The sequence below is a fragment of the Harpia harpyja genome, chromosome 17 (genome assembly GCF_026419915.1).
Source record: "Harpia harpyja isolate bHarHar1 chromosome 17, bHarHar1 primary haplotype, whole genome shotgun sequence".
In the NCBI taxonomy this organism is placed as follows: Eukaryota; Metazoa; Chordata; class Aves; order Accipitriformes; family Accipitridae; genus Harpia; species Harpia harpyja.
Genome location: NC_068956.1, coordinates 8,260,231 through 8,279,606, shown reverse-complemented (window position 1 = coordinate 8,279,606; position 19,376 = coordinate 8,260,231). Strand labels below are relative to the sequence as shown.

At 42.2% G+C, this 19,376-nt stretch overlaps 1 protein-coding gene across 1 annotated transcript in view; it reads left to right on the top strand.

The window, feature by feature from the left end:
* Positions 1-698: 698 nt before the first annotated feature.
* Positions 699-19,376, top strand: part of ME3 (malic enzyme 3) — a 128,371-nt gene continuing 109,693 nt past the window's right edge. Inside the window, exon 1 of the mRNA XM_052812884.1 lies at positions 699-937. Within this exon, the coding sequence (XP_052668844.1) occupies positions 749-937 (189 nt within the window). The 5' untranslated portion in view covers positions 699-748. The remainder of the gene's footprint in view (positions 938-19,376) is intronic.

Genomic DNA, 19,376 nt, shown 5'->3' with positions numbered 1-19,376 from the left:
AGTATATAGGTTATACGTACAGTATAGCGTGCCTGTAGAGTTTACACACCGACTGAAACGCCTAACCGCCCACAGCTGCTCCCGCTCCGGAGAAAGGAAGACCGAGCACCCCTTCCAAGCCCTTCCCAGGGACGAACGACCCCTCCACGCACCTTTGCTCGCCCTCCGCGTCCCGCCGGGGTTCCCCTGCGCCGCAGCCGGGCGGGACGGCACCTACCCCAACGTCAGGGCCCCCCTCACAGGGCAGGGGCCCAGGCTTTTCTCTCCTGATGCCCTTCGCCAAAGGCTAAGGGAGAAAACACGACGGGAAAAGGAGAGAGGGCCGCAACGCGGCGGCGGGGCGAGGGGCTCCCTCAGGCGCCGCGATGGCGGGAAAGCGAAGCCCCGGCCGGGCAAACCCCCTCCCCTCAGCGCCGGCCGTGCTGCGGGGGTGCCGCCGCCGAGCTCCCCGGGCGGAGGCGGGCCCCGGCGGGCACCCCGCCCCGCTCCGCTCCCCTCCGCCGCCGGCTGAGCCTTAACAGGTAACGGAGGAGGCGCGACCCGCCGCGGGGTGGGGGCGGAATCCGCTTCCCGGGTTTCCTTTCGCTTCGGCGGAGGACCGCCGGGCCGGTCGCACCTGCGCCGGGCCGGGCCCGCCCTCTCGCCGCGCCCCTCCCGCCCCGCCGGGCGCCCGTCTCCGGCCGCCGCCGCCGTCTCCGGCCGCCGCCGCCGTCTCCGCTCCGCGCCCGCAGGAGCCGCCGGCAGGGCGATGGTACCGGTGTGCGGCGGGGCGGGCGGCCGCCTGCTGCGGATGGCGGGGGCCGGCCGGAGGCCGCTTCTCCTCAGCGTCAGCCGGGGCCGCGGCTGCCAGGCGGGGGGCGGCCCGGCCACCCGCGGCGGGGCCCTGGCCGTCAAAAAGCGGGGCTACGACATCACCAGGAACCCCCACCTCAACAAGGTGGGTGCCGCCGGGGGGGTGTTTTCCAGCGGCCTGGGTGAGAGGGAGGGGAGAGGGGAGAGGGGCTCGGGGGCGGCCGGGAGGCGGGCGGCGGTGCTTGGCGTGGGTCGCGGGTGTCCCGGTTTGCCCCAGCGTGCAGCCCCGCTCCAAAAGGGGGTGAAGCGCTGAGGGGAGCGGGGCTGGGAAGGGAGCGAGGGGCCGGTTTGATGGGCCTTCCCCTGCCGGTTCGGTCATCGGCGGCCTCCTTCGGAGCCGGCCGGCCGGCTTCCCTCGGCCCGCTGCGGCTGGGTGGTGGTGGAAGAGCCGGCGTAGGGCAGGAGCGGCTTTGGCCGGGACCTGAAGCCGTTTGCCTGAGATCACGAAGATACCTGGGGTGTTTTGATACACGTCGTGCGAAGCGTGTAGCAGCGGAACCGATGGCTCACACCGTCGTGTTGGAAGCAGCACGCGTGGCTGTGCCTGTGGTAAAGCTTCCTTTCGTAGCGCGTCCATAGCAATGTGTGTTCCGCTACCATAGCGGCGTGTTTTGCTGGGATGAAGATGTATTCGTTCTCAATACTGCAGAAACCTCAATATTAATTAAAAACAAAAAAAGCTTTAGGAGAAAGGTTTTCAGCAAGTCTGCAAGGTGTGTAAAATGAGACCCTGTAATTTAGCCCCACGCTACTTTTCCATCCCTTTCCATAATTTAAAGGGGGAAGAAAAATAATCTGGATGCAAATTTTGGGGATCAAATATGTCAGATTCAAGAACGTTGAGTTCCAGTTTCTTCCATTAATATTGCTAGCAGTAACTATAAATATGTTAATTACCTTAAAAATAAGCAGGTATTAAACATGGTATTGGTAGTTGATGGGGCTGCGACTATTTATCATCTGCTTGGTATGTAGTTATCCAGTATACGAGCCTCCTGTGACTTCTTCTGGACTGGAGACTCTTTGGATGACAACTTTTACTTTGTGTATTATGCTGTACACTGGCCTGCATCTCCTGGTGCCATTTCAACATCCATAAAGGTGCACCCCTAAGGACCAAGGCACGCGATGACACAGGATGTTACTGAATATGCAACAATTTTGTAAGCAGTCTGGTTTGAATCATTATACAGTGCATGTCTGTAAGACTGAAGAGAAATTGCCAGCTATCTCATAAGCAACAGTAATTTGTCAGCATTAAGTGGTTTTGATGGGGTTTTCTTCAGCATCTGGCTTGTTCTCTTGGGTGTTCGATGATAGTTACAAAGAGCGACATAGCTCATGTTTCTAGTAGTCTTACATATGTCAATTTGAACTGAAAAATTAATACTTTGACCTTTGCTCAGTGTAATGCAATAACAACACACAAACAGTTGAATCTATCACATGTTTTAAATTGATCTGGCTATTGCAGAAGTAGACTTTGAATGTCCCATTTGATAATTTTCAGAACTGAGGCTTTTCTAAAGTGTTTTCCCCCCTTCCACTGAAATAAAGAATTTTTTCTTTAAGTCTAAATGGAATTTTGGTCCATGTTGAGAGAAGGGAAGAAAACTGCTTTTGTTAAAGGTAAAATATATTCTAATGTGCCATGTTTAATTGGCCATGAGAAATCTCCCAGCAGGTCTCCGGCATGGATGTTTCCTGTTTACGTTGTTATGTTCCTCTGTCAGTACAGACCTTACATTCATTGATGTAGTCATCTACAGAACAGGAGGACAGAAGTGGCTAACATCTGTGGTAAGAGATGAGGACTGCCTGTTCATGTACCTAGGTAACTAGCAACTTGTCGTTAGTAAACGCTCAGGCCCTCTTTCAGACTTTTCTAAACAGGCTTCTATTTCTTTATTGCTCTTAACAGTTCGTTGTAGTATCTAAGGAATTAACTGTGTTCAACTGAAATGGGATATTTCAGCCAGTACATATTTTGTCAACGTATGACCGATGGCCCTTTGGTCTGCTATGCTGCAGTGGAGTAGGTCAAAATTAGGGATCTCGGTAGGTTTTCAGCTGTTGTACTCATCGCATAGCAATTACTGTTTACCCCTTTGGTAGCTAAATGCAGGCATGGGGTCATTGCTGTTTTTCTGCAGTGGCACTTACTTTAAAGCTTTCATCTGACTGAAGGCTGCTTTGCAGGGGATAGTCCTTACATCTCTCCAAGACCCTCTGAAGAAGTTTTTCAGAAGTGAGGCTTTGGGCAGCAAGTGTTCTGCTGCTTTATTCAATGCCCTGACTGTTTTACAGCTTTTGGGTGAAGTTTAAAGTCTCAGTCTAAAGCTATGAAGTGCATGGTGTTTATCCAATGAAGAAGACTATGTCTCTCCAGCAGAATCACAGACAGTTTTATGGTCTGAGGTTATTGATCCAAGTCTTTGCTTGCTTACTAGGTTGAAGGTGCTTTGAAGAAGAAGCAGACTTGGAAGTCACTGCTGCAAGGTCCTCTGTAATACCCTAAATATCAGTAAAAGCAGGCTGTCCTCTGAGAAGCTCCTCTGTTTTCCAAATCTGCCTGAGAAGAAAAAAAATAAATAGAAAAACCGGTCATGGATGTAAGAAATTTGCAGTTGTTTCTTTCCTTTGCTCATTGTTTACTATGTGAAGTTGGCTGTTTTTCCTGATGTGAAGAAATGGAATTCCTAAATATTGATCAAGGGTGCCAACACTGTATTAAGCATGGTTTGGAAATGAGTTATCTCCGGTCCTTAAATTATTTGGCCAATCTATGCATCATGTATAAGAGCTTGCTTGACTAGGCATTTGGGGGAAAATTTAGAGGAAAAAGCTGTCTTGCAGTTAAGGCAAGACTGCTTTCCATCTCTGAGACTGGGTTTGATTACATCTCAGGCTTTCTGTGTGACATTGGGGAAGTCACGTGCAAGGAAATCTTGTAGGTTAAATCCTTGGACAGTAGGAGGAACTTTGAAGACGGAACCAGTTATGCTTCATGTATGCTGATGAGACTTTAAGTGCGCTGCATGTTTCTGTACTATTCAAATACTGTTCTTCCTTCCGTTGTGAAGTATTACAGCCCATGTCTGATCCAAGGGCAGGACTCGGGAAGTGTCAGCATTCTTCTGAAGGGTACTTGTGGTCTTAAAAGTCAATAGCAGTTGTTCTCAGTTGACAGAACAGTCCCGGAAATAATAGGAGGATGAAGAAGAGTTTGTTGCATGTTTTCATGAAGCGCCTCATGAAGTAGTTCTTTTCCTGCCTTTGAATGCTGCAAAATTGGAAAACCTAAATATTTTAACAATGTCAGATAACCATGGTGAGACCATTCTGTGGCGATCCAAGTGCAACCTCGATTCCAGGAGGATTTGTTAGAAGCTTTGGCCATGTGTAAGTAAGTGACTTGCTGACAGGGCAGCAGTAGTGCTAGACTTGCTGAGAGACAAGTCTGTTCTACTGTTGGGCCTCAGCCTTGTGAAAAGCTAATTCAGCACTCAGATCCTGGGAGAAAAGATGGGGCATCTCTCACCCACTACCTTATTTATCAAAGTTGCTTTGTGTTTGGTGTGGTCACAGCCATATTGTGTCCTCTCTCTGACGCTGCTGTCAGTTCTGAAGATTTGTGCAATTCTGCTCATCTCAGATGTGCTGTTCATGATTCCCCAGTTCTTCCAGGGACTCGGTCAAATTCACGTGTCCTCTCTGTGTTTTTACAAACATGGGCTGAGCTGGGCAATTCCCAGTTTGACCACACACCTGTAGGGACTCAAAAATCTTGTCTTGTCCAAAATCGACTGTAATTTTGTTCGTGACATCTGACTGCACTTTTCAATTGGAAGGTTGACGGCACTTCATGCATTTTGCTGGAAGTCCTAACTTTGAGATAAATCATGCCTCCTTGGAGGTCTGCCATCACAAACAGATGCAGAACTGGAGGTCACAGTTTGTTTTCAGAGTGGCAGGATATTGCCGTATTTGAAGGGTTGAGATAGTACGGTAAACTTTTCTGCAAGGTGCAGTGCAGGGGTCAGAACTTGGGGTCTTCTGTGTACATCTGGATAATGCCCTGTACTCTTCTGATGTGCATGCATGCTCTCCATTGCTTTTCATGGAATGTGTCATAATGAATTACCAAAAAAAAAACCTCAACAAAACAAAATTACCAGTCTGGATCTGTAAGAATGAAACTTTGAAGAATTGCTGTAGGTTTCTGCAGCGTTTTTGAAATGTACTGCTGTACACATCATTAAAATGCTGAAAGTTTTTTAGTCCTTCAGCTTTGTGGGGGTCAGAATTGAGCTAACTGAGGGTTCTTTGGACATAGTTTGCCACTGTAGCTGAGGGAAAAAATGGTAGTCTTGCACATGGCTGTACTCAGCAACTGCGCTGAAACAGGCCTTAAAATTAGCTGGATTTGTAAAATGATTGCATTTAAACAAAATTAGTAATGAGCATGAGAACAGTGTGTCTGAAATGGCAGTTGGCAACATCAAATCAAGGCAGGATTCTGTTTTCAAATTGGTAAATATCCTCTCTAAATCCACAAGGTTATATTCTTACAACTGGAGTTTCTGGTTGTCTAGCTTTAAGTCTGGATAGACATATAACTACTGACGTCCGCCCAGGGCTTTAAGTGGCTGTGTGACTCCCAGCATTTACCATCTGTTCATGTTATGCAAAGTAAGAGTATGAGGTGGGCAGAGTTTGGAGGTTATTTTTCAGGAGCCCATAGCTATTTGAGCAAGTTTTAGGGGACAAGTTTTAGACTGGACAAGTTCATTTAAAAAAAAAAAAAAAAAAAATCCACTGAGGCTTACTAAATACACTAAAACCACACCTGGCTTAGAAAGTCCCCACACTGAAAATGGTGAAAGGATGGGAGTGTATAGGGGAAGAGTATCCTATTTACCTGTGTTATTTACTCTCAAGGTTTATGGCTGCTGCTGGAGACAGGATGCTTGTGTAGATGAACTGACCCAATAGGACTCTCTTGTTTCTAGGGATATCAGACAAGACGCTTTCATGGGCAAACCCTGCAGCATGTGGGCCCCTTCAGACCCAAGCCAAACCATAGCTGAGAGAGAGCTCTTTATCAAATCGTGCTCTAACTCTTCTAGAGTTGAAACGCGAGTGAGCTGGAGCACTGTGCCATGTGATGAGTCTTCAATGGTGTCCAGAGCAGAGAGGCTGTTTTCATGTTTTTACTTGTTCTTTATTTCATCAGTCAAGCCTAGGTGTACTGCCATTGACTTCAGTGAAAGCAAACTCTGCGGAGATGAGCTTTGGCCCAGTATTTTGGCAAATGTGGTGGTGTTCTGGAAATATGATTGCTCAGTTAGCTTTGTTTTGGCCTTCATCCTGGCGCGTGGAGTTTCATTTTTGTTTGTTTGGTGTTAATGTCAAGCATATCTTTTTTTGAGTCCAAAGTATCTTTTGGCAATGGCATTTCCTAATGTTTTGGTACCAAAGAACTTGTCATTATGGCATGGTCAGCAAACTAAGCCCAAGCTAAATCTGTTGCTGCTTCTGGTACTAGCAGCAGCCTGTGAAAGGCCCTTTGCTTCCCCAGCTTGGATTCCAGTTCCTCTCCCTTATTATAGCCAAACCAGGAGGCCATCTGCCTTCCTGTCCCTCTGCGTAATCTCTTGCCAACACTGTCACTCTCCCCTTTGGGATGCCTCTAATGCGTTGAGAGTAAAGCTCTTGTGGAAAAGCTTGGAAGTGCAGAGGAAGTCTTTTGCTGCCAAGGCAAGAGAGGTGCTGATGCAGACCCTGCCTCTGTGTTGTACTAACCCTGTAATACATTGGTCCTTGTTTTGCCTTTAGCCCTTGTAAATGCATTGAGAGGTCTTGGAAGATTGGTTGGGCAGCTTTTATAAGTGCTGAGTTTGTTTGCAGTCACTATAAGATGTTAATAAAACCAAATTGTGTTTGGACCAAAATGCTTGTTTTTGTATTCTGAGCAGTTTATGTTATAAAAATACCTTTAAAATTGCCTTTAAGTTGTGGAAATGTATCAGTTTGGCAGCTGCCTATGTTGCTTTCTTTTTATCATCCCCTTTCTTATAGAGAAACCTTAATCCTTACACCAGGCATGTTTTGGTGGGGCAGAGCCAAGGCTGAATGTAGCTCTTGTTTCATAGAGTTGACTAAGTTTTTTGACATCTGAATAAGAATTGCACTTAAGTAACACAAACTGTTTGATAAGTAGTATGAAAACTGATACTGTTGCAGTTAGAATGGATCTAGGGCTGAACGTTACAGCTTGTTCAGCATTCCTGTTCATTGCATGTAGTGAAAAGTGTGGCAAACAACCAGTTGATTACTTTGGCAGCACTGTAGATGTTGGTGGGAAGGCTGAGCGTATTATATATGGGGCTGGTCCTGCAGACAGTCTTCATTCCACTGACCTCAGCAGGCTTCAAGCCTTGCCCACTTAAGTAGCATGACATATAATGTCGTTGATGTTAGAAACTGTGTGCTGCTGTATGTTGAGATGAGTCATTAGTACTCGTCAGAATTGGTGATGATTTAACTGAAGCTGCTGAAAGGCAGTGCTAATTCACAAGATGAAGTGAAGAGCAATTGTTTGTGGCTTGGTTTTGATTTCAGATGGATTTGCCATGCAGTAAGGTACCTACTAGAGATGGATCTGGCAGCTTTGTAGTGCTGTATGGCAGAGTTTGACCCCCGAATTTTTCGGTTTGGTGGGTCAGATCCAGCAATTGCTAAAAAAACCTGGACCTAGAGCAAACTCCATTTGACTTGATTTTGAATAAAGAGAATGTAAATTGAATTCCTCTTTAGCTTCTGTAGCAGCAACCTCCAGAAGTACACTCTAGCTGCTGTTGCTGGCATTCATTCAGAGCTGAGAAAGGAAAGGTAGGTCTTTATCGAATAACTGCATTCTACTGATACCCCTTGCTGAAGGGGGAAGTTATGATTGTTTATAGTATTTAGGCTCCTCCAGGGCTTTGGGATAGTTTTCTTTCTCTGACTTGCTATAAGTGATGCTGATTTACCTTCCTGCCTCCACAACTTGCCTGGGTGATGGGAGGTACTGTGTAAACATCTGCTTTTGGCAGCTCTCCTGTGGTTTCAGTGTTTTATTCATTCTTCATTTCAAAGAGTACCACTGCCAGCACGTGCACCTGTGCAGACAGCACTCAGGCATTTCTAACACCAAGCCCCTTGCAGAGTTAGGGCCTGGAGTTTGATGCTGGAGCTTGCCAGTGCACGTGCCTGCTGTAGCTGAAAGCTGGATGCTGCCCTGCACGGGAGAAGCCTTGCCTTGTACCTGTCTCTGATTAAATGCCATGCAGGAGTACAGATTGTCCTGTTTTGTTGCTTGTTTGGTTTTTGGTTTGGTTTTGGGGTTTTTGTGTGGTTTGGTTTGGTTTTTTTTTTACTAAGGGAGCAGGGAGCGAAGAGGCAAATGGTTATTTTAATTATCCTTGGGGTTATGGATCCAGAAATATTCTTACATTGGCAAAACCTAGGAGACAAGTCAGGCTGAAAAAAACAAAGTTTTTACTTTGTCTCTTGCTTTTCCTCTATTACTTATTTTTCTGTCTTTTTCTCACTGAATTAATGAGACCTGCTACCAAACCTTGAAGACCCTATTGTAGCTTTTGCCCAAATAAATTCTTTTGGGACAGACTTAGCTTTAGAGCTGTTGCTACCAGGTCAGACAGGCCTTGATGCTTGGGGGAGAATAAACACTGTGCTGTAATTCCCTCTGTTTCAATAGAAGGCTTAGCACAACAGCAAACTTGACTACTTTCAGCTTATAATGTGCTCTAGTAGAGATGATGAGCATGTTTTTAATTTTTAACCTCCTCTTTGAGGCCCAGGGGTGACACTTGCTATCTGTATCCCCAAACAACATGACATTTTGATAAATGACTTATGTATTGTCAGCCTAATACAATATCTTTCTTTTAAAAATGTTTTAAATGGCAAAGCTTTTTATAGTTCTGCAGCTGCCAAACACAAAACTCAGACATACACTGAGCAGACTGTGGTTCTGACAAAGAAAATAACGCCAACACAAAAGTTTTCTGTGTATCAACATTTTCCGCTTCACTTCACTTTGCAGCTCTCTGTTGCATATGTATCCTTTTTCAACATGTGGAACCATGGAACTGAAACAGATTTTCAGTAAATATCTGTATTGTATATAAAAAAAGATTAGCTCCACATCTCAGAGCAATTTTTTTCTGTGTGTCTAGCTTATAAAGTTGTCTGTTTTGTAGTATGTCCATATGGATTAGCTCTGTTCAGCCTCGTAAAACATGTAGTTAAGGATTTACTGTGTTTCTCAACATAGGAAGGAATTAGTTGTTTCAAATACAGCAGTACTATGTTCTCCTGGACAAGACATCTTGAGCTTTAAATCTTTGGCTTGGCTAATGGATTTGTCACTTCACGTAGCGGTTAAATTCATTATGGAAACTATTAAACTCTGTTTAATCTTTATTTGAAGAATTTGATGTTAAACCTGCAGGTAATTTTAGCTGTGATTATCTGCAAATGAGAGAATGTGCCAAATCCTGTCATTTTTGGAACTGTCCAGATTATTAAGAGTTTCTGTTGTCAGGATGGTCTAAGCGTATAAGCAGGGCAGGGGTTGGAGGGAGAGGTAATATGTTTTATTAGGACAGCTGATTTAGATGCGGGGGGAGAAGAAGTAAACCCAGCGATTTTCATGTTCATAGCCCTTCTTCTAGCAACTCTTTTTTTTTTTTTTTTTTTTTTAAGCCCCAACCAGTTGGTCCAATAAACAAAAAACAACAAAAAACCCACCCAAAACCTCTCCCTGTTAGGTGTTTCCTACCTCACAGGGAATTAGATGTTTTCATGTTGCCATTTGTGTCTGTAGCTAATTCCTGGGATAAAACAGCTGTGTCTGTAAATCAGATCACTTGATCACAATTATTGGAGGGACAAGGCCCTTCTCTCCACTAATACTGTATAAAGGTTTCTAAATCTAGCCATAAAATGGGCCAAATAACAAAAATTACTCACTGAAGTGCCTAGTCTGAATACCGTGGAAAAAACTAAATATAATTTTAAAATGTATTGTATCTCCCATTGATTTGAATTTTTTTTAAACTGACCCTCTTTAAAAACAAAAAAAACTGCTGGGGGAACAAACCACTTGCACTAGTGCAATGCGCACGAAGTCTGAATTCCAGCAGACTCTCTTGTAGGGAAAAGAGTTGTGCAACAGTTGCAGGAGCATGAAAGACACTTGCACTAGAACAGTTTAGCAGTTCAGGTGGTTTCTGAGTGAGAGATGCAGTTTGTGCAAGAGGATATCAAAGGATTTGAAGTGATGAGGGTGTTGGGAGGAAGAATTGAAAACTTCTCTCTTTTGCCAGTGCCTCATAGATAGCTGGGCTTGATGGCTGAAAGTGATGGAAAGCAATGATAAATGTGACCATGTGCTCCAGGTAGGTGCGTCTACAGAAAACTTACCAAGTGTAAACTTACAAAGCGTAAGTTAATGCTGATTGTAATGCAGAATGGCTTGTGTTCTGTGGTGTCTGCTACTTTATGCTCACTAGTGAATTTGCTTACATTGGTGTCTTACAAGCTTGTCAAGTAAATCACATTCAAACACAACTTAGTTGCTCAAAGGTAATAAAAGAATTTTTTTCCCCTCAAGTTTGGAGGATTTTCAGTGCACGTACCACTGAGACTTGTTTCTCATTGCACACATGCAACAGATTCCTCTTAGGTTTGGTAAATTGCCCAGGTTGTGATGTGCAGCAGTATTTATTAGAAGGAGACATGTGTGACATGCCTTTCACTCCATATGCTGATGCCAGCAGCTTTTACTGGCTTACGTCGAGGGGGAAAAAAAAAACCAGCCTTGCAACAGCACAGAGGTCTCCCTGAGCATTGCTTTTTGGTTTCTAAGAGGCAGCGTAGGTTTAAGCCATTGGGAGGCTTTCCGCTGATTTCAATCAACTTTGCATCGAGCCTTTTTTGAATCTAGGAATAAGCAATGGCATCATTCAAGATGTAAGATCACTTGATCACAAAAGGATAAGATTAAAGCTAGTATAGTGTGAAATTTCACATCTTGCTCTGTTAATAGATAGTAATTAAAATGGAAGCATATGTGAAAAATTGTGCTTATTAATTGTTTAAGACAAAATCTCAAAGCAAAAATGGAATTTTCCAATATCATCAATTTCTAGTGATAGAGAATCACATGAACGCTCTAGCTGCTTCCATAGTTGTGTGTCCCAAAAATCAAAAGTACTTTTTCATACTCTTTGTTTTAGTGTTATCTATCCAAGCTCATTCATCTTCCTTATGACCTTTGGAGCAACCAACTCAGTGATGCCTTTCCAATGCCAAAAGCTGTCCTCTCGCATGCAGGCAAGAAGAAAGAGCTAGGCTTTTTCACAAGAGCTGCTGGAGGAAAAACAAGGACACTAAGCGAGATATCTTGGAGAGCTTGAATCTGCCCTGGAGAGTTCTTGTAGTAGCTTAATAAAACTTACAAAAGTGCCTTTGAATTGTGACCTTCCAAATGTCCACTGGTCAAGGGTAACTGGGATTATGAAACCAGAATGAATGCATGACTGATGCTTGCTAAAACTGGGCACTCTCCCTAAAGGCAAGTAATTGTTTTGGATTTAACATGTTAACTGTATTTTTGAAGTTATAAGATAATGAGGTCATTTCTCATATAAATAGAAAAGAAGTGATGCAAAGGTGCTGGAAAGCTGCAGCAAGGCTCTGGCTGCTGCTGGAAAAAAGGTTTGGTGTTGGCCACTTTTTAAAAGTTAATTGTATTTTAAAGATAAGCTTTAATGGCTTTGGCAGTGAGAGTGCAACTGTAACCAGATCTTGTTGTTTTGTACAAGTGCCTTTCAGGTTTCTCTGCAAGGTCAAATGTCCTATTGACTGGCAGCTGGGCTGCTTTGCTTGTAGGAATGTAACTGGTATTTGGTGGAGTTGCAAAATGAGTTTCCCACTGAAGCCAAATATAAAAGTGTGTGAGAGTCCAGCAGTTTCACTTCCTGCAAAGCTGGAAACCCTTGTAGAATTTATTAAGATTTCCTGCAGGGAAAGAGGGATATTAATCTTGTTTGACTTACAGAATCATAATATTTGCACTGCAATTTGTAACACAGAGCAAGAAGTTTTCAATTAGTATTTCCTGAGGAACAGCAATTTCAGTGAAGTGGATGCTTTTAACTTTTTATTTTATGTCAGAGAATAAATAAAGCAACTCACAGGACCTTAAATGTTCCACAGTGTTGGAGTAGGGAAGAAGAGCAGAGAATGTGATTACAGATCTTCGAGGAAGCAACGAACAGCTGAAACCATTCTCAAGTCTTTCTCAATGTCTTTGCTTGGCATCATCATAATATAATCTCTGAACTGTAGTACTGTGTCAAGTGAACTGTAGTACTGTATCAAGTCTGCTTGTAGGAGGCATAAACTTCAGTCTTGTTGATAAAACAGTCACTTGGTCAGTTCACCACTGGTTTTAATTTTCCTAGTGTTGCAAAATTTTTCTCAAACTCTGAGCTGATTGCAATGAACCCTGATTTGGGGCCCAAACCAAATTTGCTTGAAGTTCTGTGAGCCTCTTCCCTTTCAGGCTTGTAGTAATTTCTGGTTTGTAGTAATTTCATGCTATGGGAAATGCTTTATCTTAAAAAGAAGCTTCAACCTTAACTTTGAGGCAGTGTTACTTTTTCCTATCCAGGCAGAAAAATGCTGCTAGGAGAGGTGAGGCACTTGGGCTGAGGAGCCTCTAGTATGTGAGATTTTCCAGATCTGTGGTGTGCATGGTGGTGGGACTGTCTGGGTGCATATTACTTTATGCATTGCAGATATTCCTCATCTCCATTCTGGATGAGATAGGCCATATATCTGGGACTTCTGGGTATCCAGCATCTGCTTTACATATAGTTCTGTACATATGCAGAGGGTGATTATCTTTTGGAGGCATTGGATTTACTGCCCACTTGCAGATTAACTCTGCATGTAAGACTGTAGCTCTGAGCCAGCTTCTGGACTTTCAGAAATCCTGGGGCAATGGCCAAAGTCCTTACATTTTTTCCCCAATAAAATACCTAGGTGGAAACAGAGGACATGCCTTGAGATACCAGTACATGAGAGAGTAGATCTCAAAGCTCATTCTCTAGAGAGAACAACTATATACATATTTGGTAATTCACCTGACAAATTCGAGGTGAAGAAAAAAACATACTAGAAGTTGTAAAGGTACTTATTTATTGCTCTACAAATTAAGAAACATCTTCATTATCTAGAATGCAACACTTGGGTTTAGAATTTTCTCCAACTTGAGCCTGAAGTGGAGACACAGATTACTTTTTCAGTCCAGTGAGATTGTGGTTAGACACATCATCCCTGGCTGTGGTTGCCAGATTCTGGCAAAATATAGCAACTATTGAATTTGAACATCAAGACTTGGGAAAAAAAGAAAAGAAAACAACGTCACTGGGAGAAATACTTGTGGTTTATTATTTTTTATTCCAAATTCTTGGAGGCATTCAGCACATAATATGATTTTCAAGGCATGTATCATTCAGCTTCTGCTTTTCTTTAATGAGATTCATTCAGGCATTGAAGTTCAAGCTATTGGAGTCCTAACATGCTCACTGCATTAAATCTAACAATTTTGAGCTCCGCTGTGTTTCCTATCAAATAGTTATGGAGGGCAGTTTCTGAATCACTGATATGCATTCGAGAAACAATCGGGCAGCCTTGGGCATCACCTTGGCATATTATATTTCACATTTAGTTTTGGAGCACATTTCTGAGACCGAGAAATAGAGTTATTCTCACTTCAGTGGGGAACTGAATTTAGCTAACCCAAGGTAATGTGGGACATCTGTGGCAGACCAAGTAAGTGAACATGAGTCTCTCCAAATTAATTCTCTAACCATTCAGCCAGCATACCTGTTTGCTCAGTTGTCTTATCATAGCATCTTTTATCTGTACCAACAATGATCTCAACCACAGCCTGTTAGAAACATATGTGATATATCAACTGCTATATCCCATACATGCCATCAAATATGCATTGTTTTATAAAATGAAAAGCATTTTGTGAATTATTTCCCAAAAGCTGTGTGCAAAGGAAGTGAGCACTAATAAGCAGCTGTTCTAGGAAGCTTTTTTTTAATTCTGTTTACTAGAGCTCACTTCATTTTTTCCATTAATATGCTTAGTTAATCACTTAAAATTTCTGTGTTTATTATGTAACAGTTCAAAACTTCCAGTCTCACTTTGTGTAAGTTACAGATGCCAATACCTGTAAACTTGAGGTAATTACCTTGTGTACATTATTAAAGTAATAATTCAAAGAGAGAACCAAAATAGGGTAAATACTTACACTTAAAGCTAGTGGGCCAGAGACCTGGGTGTGATGTGTGGTCCCCCTGTGGCTGCTGCTTAAGCATCTGATTGGACAGATGCTACAAGCAGTGATTTCTTAGAAATTGAGAGATTATTGGCTTGACTTTCCTCTCATTTTATTTAATGACACCTTCCAGCAAATGTCTAGGACTAGATCCAAAGCAGATTGAATACTTTACTGCAAAGGGCTGTAATTACTCATTTGTTTCCCATCAAATTCAGAGTTATAGCCTTATTGGCTTCATATTGTTTAAGAAAGTGCTTTGCTGAACTAGGGCATAGGTTTTTGATTTAGTATCCCACTGCTGTAAGACTATGAGTGTCTTCTGGCCAAAGCCTCTCTGAGGAGTGGCTTTATAGGAGCACAGCTGGGTTGTAAACAAATGGGGATGCACTCCTGCTCTGCATTCAGAGGGAAGAGACACAAAATTAAAAAAACAATAATATATCTGTATTACTGTGTATTACCAGACAGAAGAAAATCAACTGCAAAAATAAAATGAACTTGCAGGATGAGGTTCAGACAGCTTATAATGTATCCAGTTGGCATTTGCCTTATTAAATGAATGAGAAGAAAAACACAGTCACTTCAGGTGTTAAAACTTTTGAATGTATAAATTTGCTTGCAGCTTTGCACTGCTGAGGTCACATGGAAATTTTTCACTGAATCACTTCCTTTAAAAAAGGAGGAGCAGAAGAGTAGTGGATAAAAGGAAAGAAAAGTCCTCAAGCAGTATGGCAGACCCTAATATTAGTAGTGGGTTTAGATCCTGCATTCTTTAATGCTAGTGTAGGAGCTTGACCCGTCCTTCCCAGGTACTATGCAGTAACTGAGCAGTTTGGTTAAAATATGATTGATTAAATAGACACATTAAGGGTGTTTGGAGCCAGGGTCTGCCTCCAAGCCAAGGAGAGCAAACCTTTTCTCCTCCCCAAATACTTAGATGTTAAATTTTGGTTCACTTTGTCTTGCTGCAAAAGTACATATTCTGATACATTTGCTATTCTGGTTCACAATGCCCTTGTCCCAGCTTCCTCATTCTTAGGTTTGGGAAAACAATTGAACTGCAGCAGTAACAAAGACCATAGTGAGGATTGCCTATAAGGTATGACAAAAGGAATAAAACCCCACAGCCATGGCAAACTTGGTCTCTCCTCTACATACCAGGCATCTTTGCAAGCAAAGAGTCTGTGTATTTCTTGAAAAGAAAGCTTGAGATCAGCAACATTGTGTAAATGTTTGGGTTTTGATCCTACAGGTCCTTAAATGCAGTGCTTACAGTCGGGAAGTGGAATCCTCTCTCCTTGATCCGTATAGAAAGACCTGATAGCAGGTTCAGGATGATGCACAGATTCTGAGATCTGGTGGGAAAATTCAGTGGTAGAAAGATCTGTGAATAATATGAATGTGGATGACCAGATCTGCGTAAAAAATACTCCAAGGCATGGATTTTTAGTGAGGACAAAAATAAACCAGGAATGTTTGCTTCATGCTGAGTTTTAGCAATGCTGTTCCAACATAAATGTAGCTTAGAAGTTGTTGGCTTTTGGAATTTTTTTAATTTTTTTTTTTTTGTGTGTGTGTGTGTCTAAGTTATTCAGGTAACCTCAAGCTTTGCAGAGCTGCTTTCTTTTGTCTGGGGAGAGAAGGGCTTGGAGAAGCATCAGGACAACTTTTACGCAGAAATTTTGACTGAGGCCAGCATAATGGAGTAGGGAGGTACCTGATTCTATAAACTTACATGTAATAGGAAGCTAATTTAAAATGTGCAACTGCAGGGGCACCCCTCTGTACTTACCACAACGTTTTAGTCTGAAGTAAGATTTTGATAGGTACAAAATATACATCCCCAAGAGTATAGGATTTGAGCAACTTAGTATAATTTGGATAATCATCAAAGTGGAACTTTACATGAAATTTGTCTGACACTGTTTTGTTTTGCTTTGTTCCATAAACAAGCACATGCATGTGCCTAGACCATGATTTTTGGCAGAATCTGGCCTCCTCATTCTGAGTCCTAATTCACCCCTGCTGTTCTCTGAAATGAAAACCTTCTGATTTTCCTGCAGGAAGAGGCATTGCTACTGCCATCTGCAAAACATCAACATCTTCTACATCATGCTAAAATCACTCTGACCTCTCAGTATATGATGACTTTTAAAGAATGTTCAAAGGCATATCCTTATCTTCTGTTAAACACTGAAGTTAAAAGACTGAATATGTCTTGTCATGTAACTGATTTGTTAAGGTGGACATCAGTTAACTTATGGTGTTTCTTGTCAGCCATTAATCCATGCTTCAGTTCTTTTAATCTGGTGATGGAAAAGCGATATGTTTATCTACTTTGTATTAACTCATTATTTTGTGCACTTTGTATTTTACAATTAACATTTCTGTGAAGCAATAACAGCTTTCAAGTGCTGAGCTTTGAATAGAATATTCTGGATGTATTTGCACAAGCCATCTCTTTTAGAGCTCACCTTTATGAATATTGGATATAGATCATGAATGGAAATGCTTGGGAAATGAATTCATAGCTTCAAGCCTAAAGCTGCTTTCTGTGGGTAATCTGTAACACTTTTGAGAAAAGTGTGAAACATTCCATGCTATTAATATAACCTTATTCTGAATATTACATAGATGTCAAAAACGGATTTTCATCTGACACTGGGAGGTGTTGGGTTTTTTTGTTTGTTTTTTTTTTTACCATCACGAGTACAAGGTAAGGAGATGAGAAGCAAAATCTCTGTCCTATAATAAAATGAAGAGTGATAGCAAAAGAAATTTGGTATGTTGCCTGTGTCTATACTGTACTTGGGCTGGCTTGGAGGAACCCAGGTCCTGGTTCTGTCTGTCCATTTATCCTGGTAAGCAGCCCAACTTCAGCCTGTTTGTGATATTGAAAGAGCCTTGTGCAGACCATTTCAGGAAGCAACATGTATGGTCTTGACTGTTGGCATCAGATCACTGAAAAAAAGATGAGAGAGGCAGGCATCTGAACCTCACAGTTATCTGCTGCCCCACAGCAGATAGACATATGCTTAAGTGTACTGTAAAGCACAGACAGTACTTCGGACCTTTCCTTGGTCATAGCAGCCTGATCATCCTGGTAATGCTCCCTAGAGGGCTTCTGAGGGTGAGCAGGATGGGCAAGTGGTGAACGAGGCCTTGAACCTGGCTTTTTAAAAGACACTGTAGAACTAGGTGGTATTTCTGTTTCTGAAATCTTGTATAAAATATTTTTGTTTCCAGTTAGTTTACTGTTGTCCATATTTAAGCGAAAATAAACCTCTCAAAATGAATAAAAGAAAAACTGATCCTGTACAGTGGGGAAGGGAGTGAAGTCTGCATAATGCAGTTTACAGGTATAAAATACTCAATAGCTGCAGCGCAGCTACTTTGCCTCTCCATTCTGCATCAGTAGCTCTTTGCAGCACATTAGTACAGGTACAGGTATATTGTGCCACCCTGAAGTCAAGGAACGGATCATTCTTTTAAACTTTACTGGTATATCTCAAGAAAACAAAGGTAGAATGAATGCATATGCCTCTCCCTTGCCCTTTGAGGACTTAAAGTGGTGAGAATTTACAGTCAAGTTTAAGATTTGCAAGATTTTCTATTCATCTGGCAAACCTGTTGAGCTACCAAGGGAAGAAGAGAGAAACCATTTTTTAATCCAGATGCTTTTTGCCACAAATAAATTCGTTTGTTGGATGTGAGCGTGTAACTACTTTAACTGCCCGCAGTTTACTGAGCTTTCTGATACATCTAGAAACACTTTAGGAAAACATCTGACTTGAATTTGAATTGAGGATTTTCCATTAGAAATACCTGTTCATCTTAACCTGATGCCTGATGAAGCACAGTGTTGGTGGTATGATGGTGTTAAAAGAGATGTTTGTAACCCTTTAACAATTTTAAAGGGTAGATACTGTAGATAATAACATATAAGCTCTTGGGGAAATGGTGGCCATAAGGTTTTTGAAAGTGGTTGGAGGGGTGTGTGTGTGTGAGAGAGAGAGAGATCCAGGAAGGTTGTAGCTTGACCTCTAAAATCAAAATCAAGTATGATGTATTACCCACGTCAACATCCAGGTAATCTGCCAGATCTCAACTGTTTTGTGATCACTAGCAGCCTTCCTTGGACTCTTAATTGACAAGTACATCCTGAGGCTTGCTTAAAACCACAGCTGATGGACTGCTTTGCCATGTGAGCTAGTCACAATGACATAATTAAATGTTTGCATTCATAATCTGGTTATGGTCTCTTAATACAGGCTTTGTAGCTTGAGCTCATTCCTGTCTCATGGGAACACTTCAGTCAACACTTTCTGTGAATGGGGCTACTGTGAATGGGGCTACTTTGAATGTTGTGTTGTACTGGATTCCTGCTGATGTAAAAACTCAAGAAATCCCAAATGACATGCAGCAGACATAAGCAGTATCTGTACTAACAAATTAAACATACCCAAGACAATTCTTTGCCACTGAGGCCAGCTGCAAGGTCTGCATGCACACTACTAAACTCTTACCCTTCAAAACAGGGGGTCTGCTTACTGGGTATGGTCTGTGACCCATCATAACTCCCAAGTGGCCGATCCAGGAATCACCAATCCTATAAAGAGGACTGTGGCAGAATTTTTGAATCTAACTGTTATTGGGAGACATCATGGCTTTTCAGTTAAAATATGGTATTGGTAATTACAGCTTTTCATAATCAGCAGCTGTTATGTATTTATTTAATTATTCCCCTATGCTTGTTTTTAATATAATTTGTTATGAAACTGCAGTTCTACTTTCGATATTAACAAAAGTACAATTTAGGTTTTGTTAGCAAAGTTTTCTTTAAATCTCAAAATACAGACTAGGGTTTTAGTTCTGCAACTCATTTACAGCTTCCCTGTAGTCTTTCAGTTCACCTTACTACTTCCATTTTTTCCGCTAGGGAGACTTTTCATTCATACTGGGTTTTGGGGTGGAGGTGGTGGGGTTTTTGTTTGTTTGTTTGTTTTGTTCGGTGGTTTTTGGCTTTTTTTCCATCAGTGATGACCCCAGGGTCTCATTTCTTTTGTTACATGCTTTCTACTTAGAGACTGGT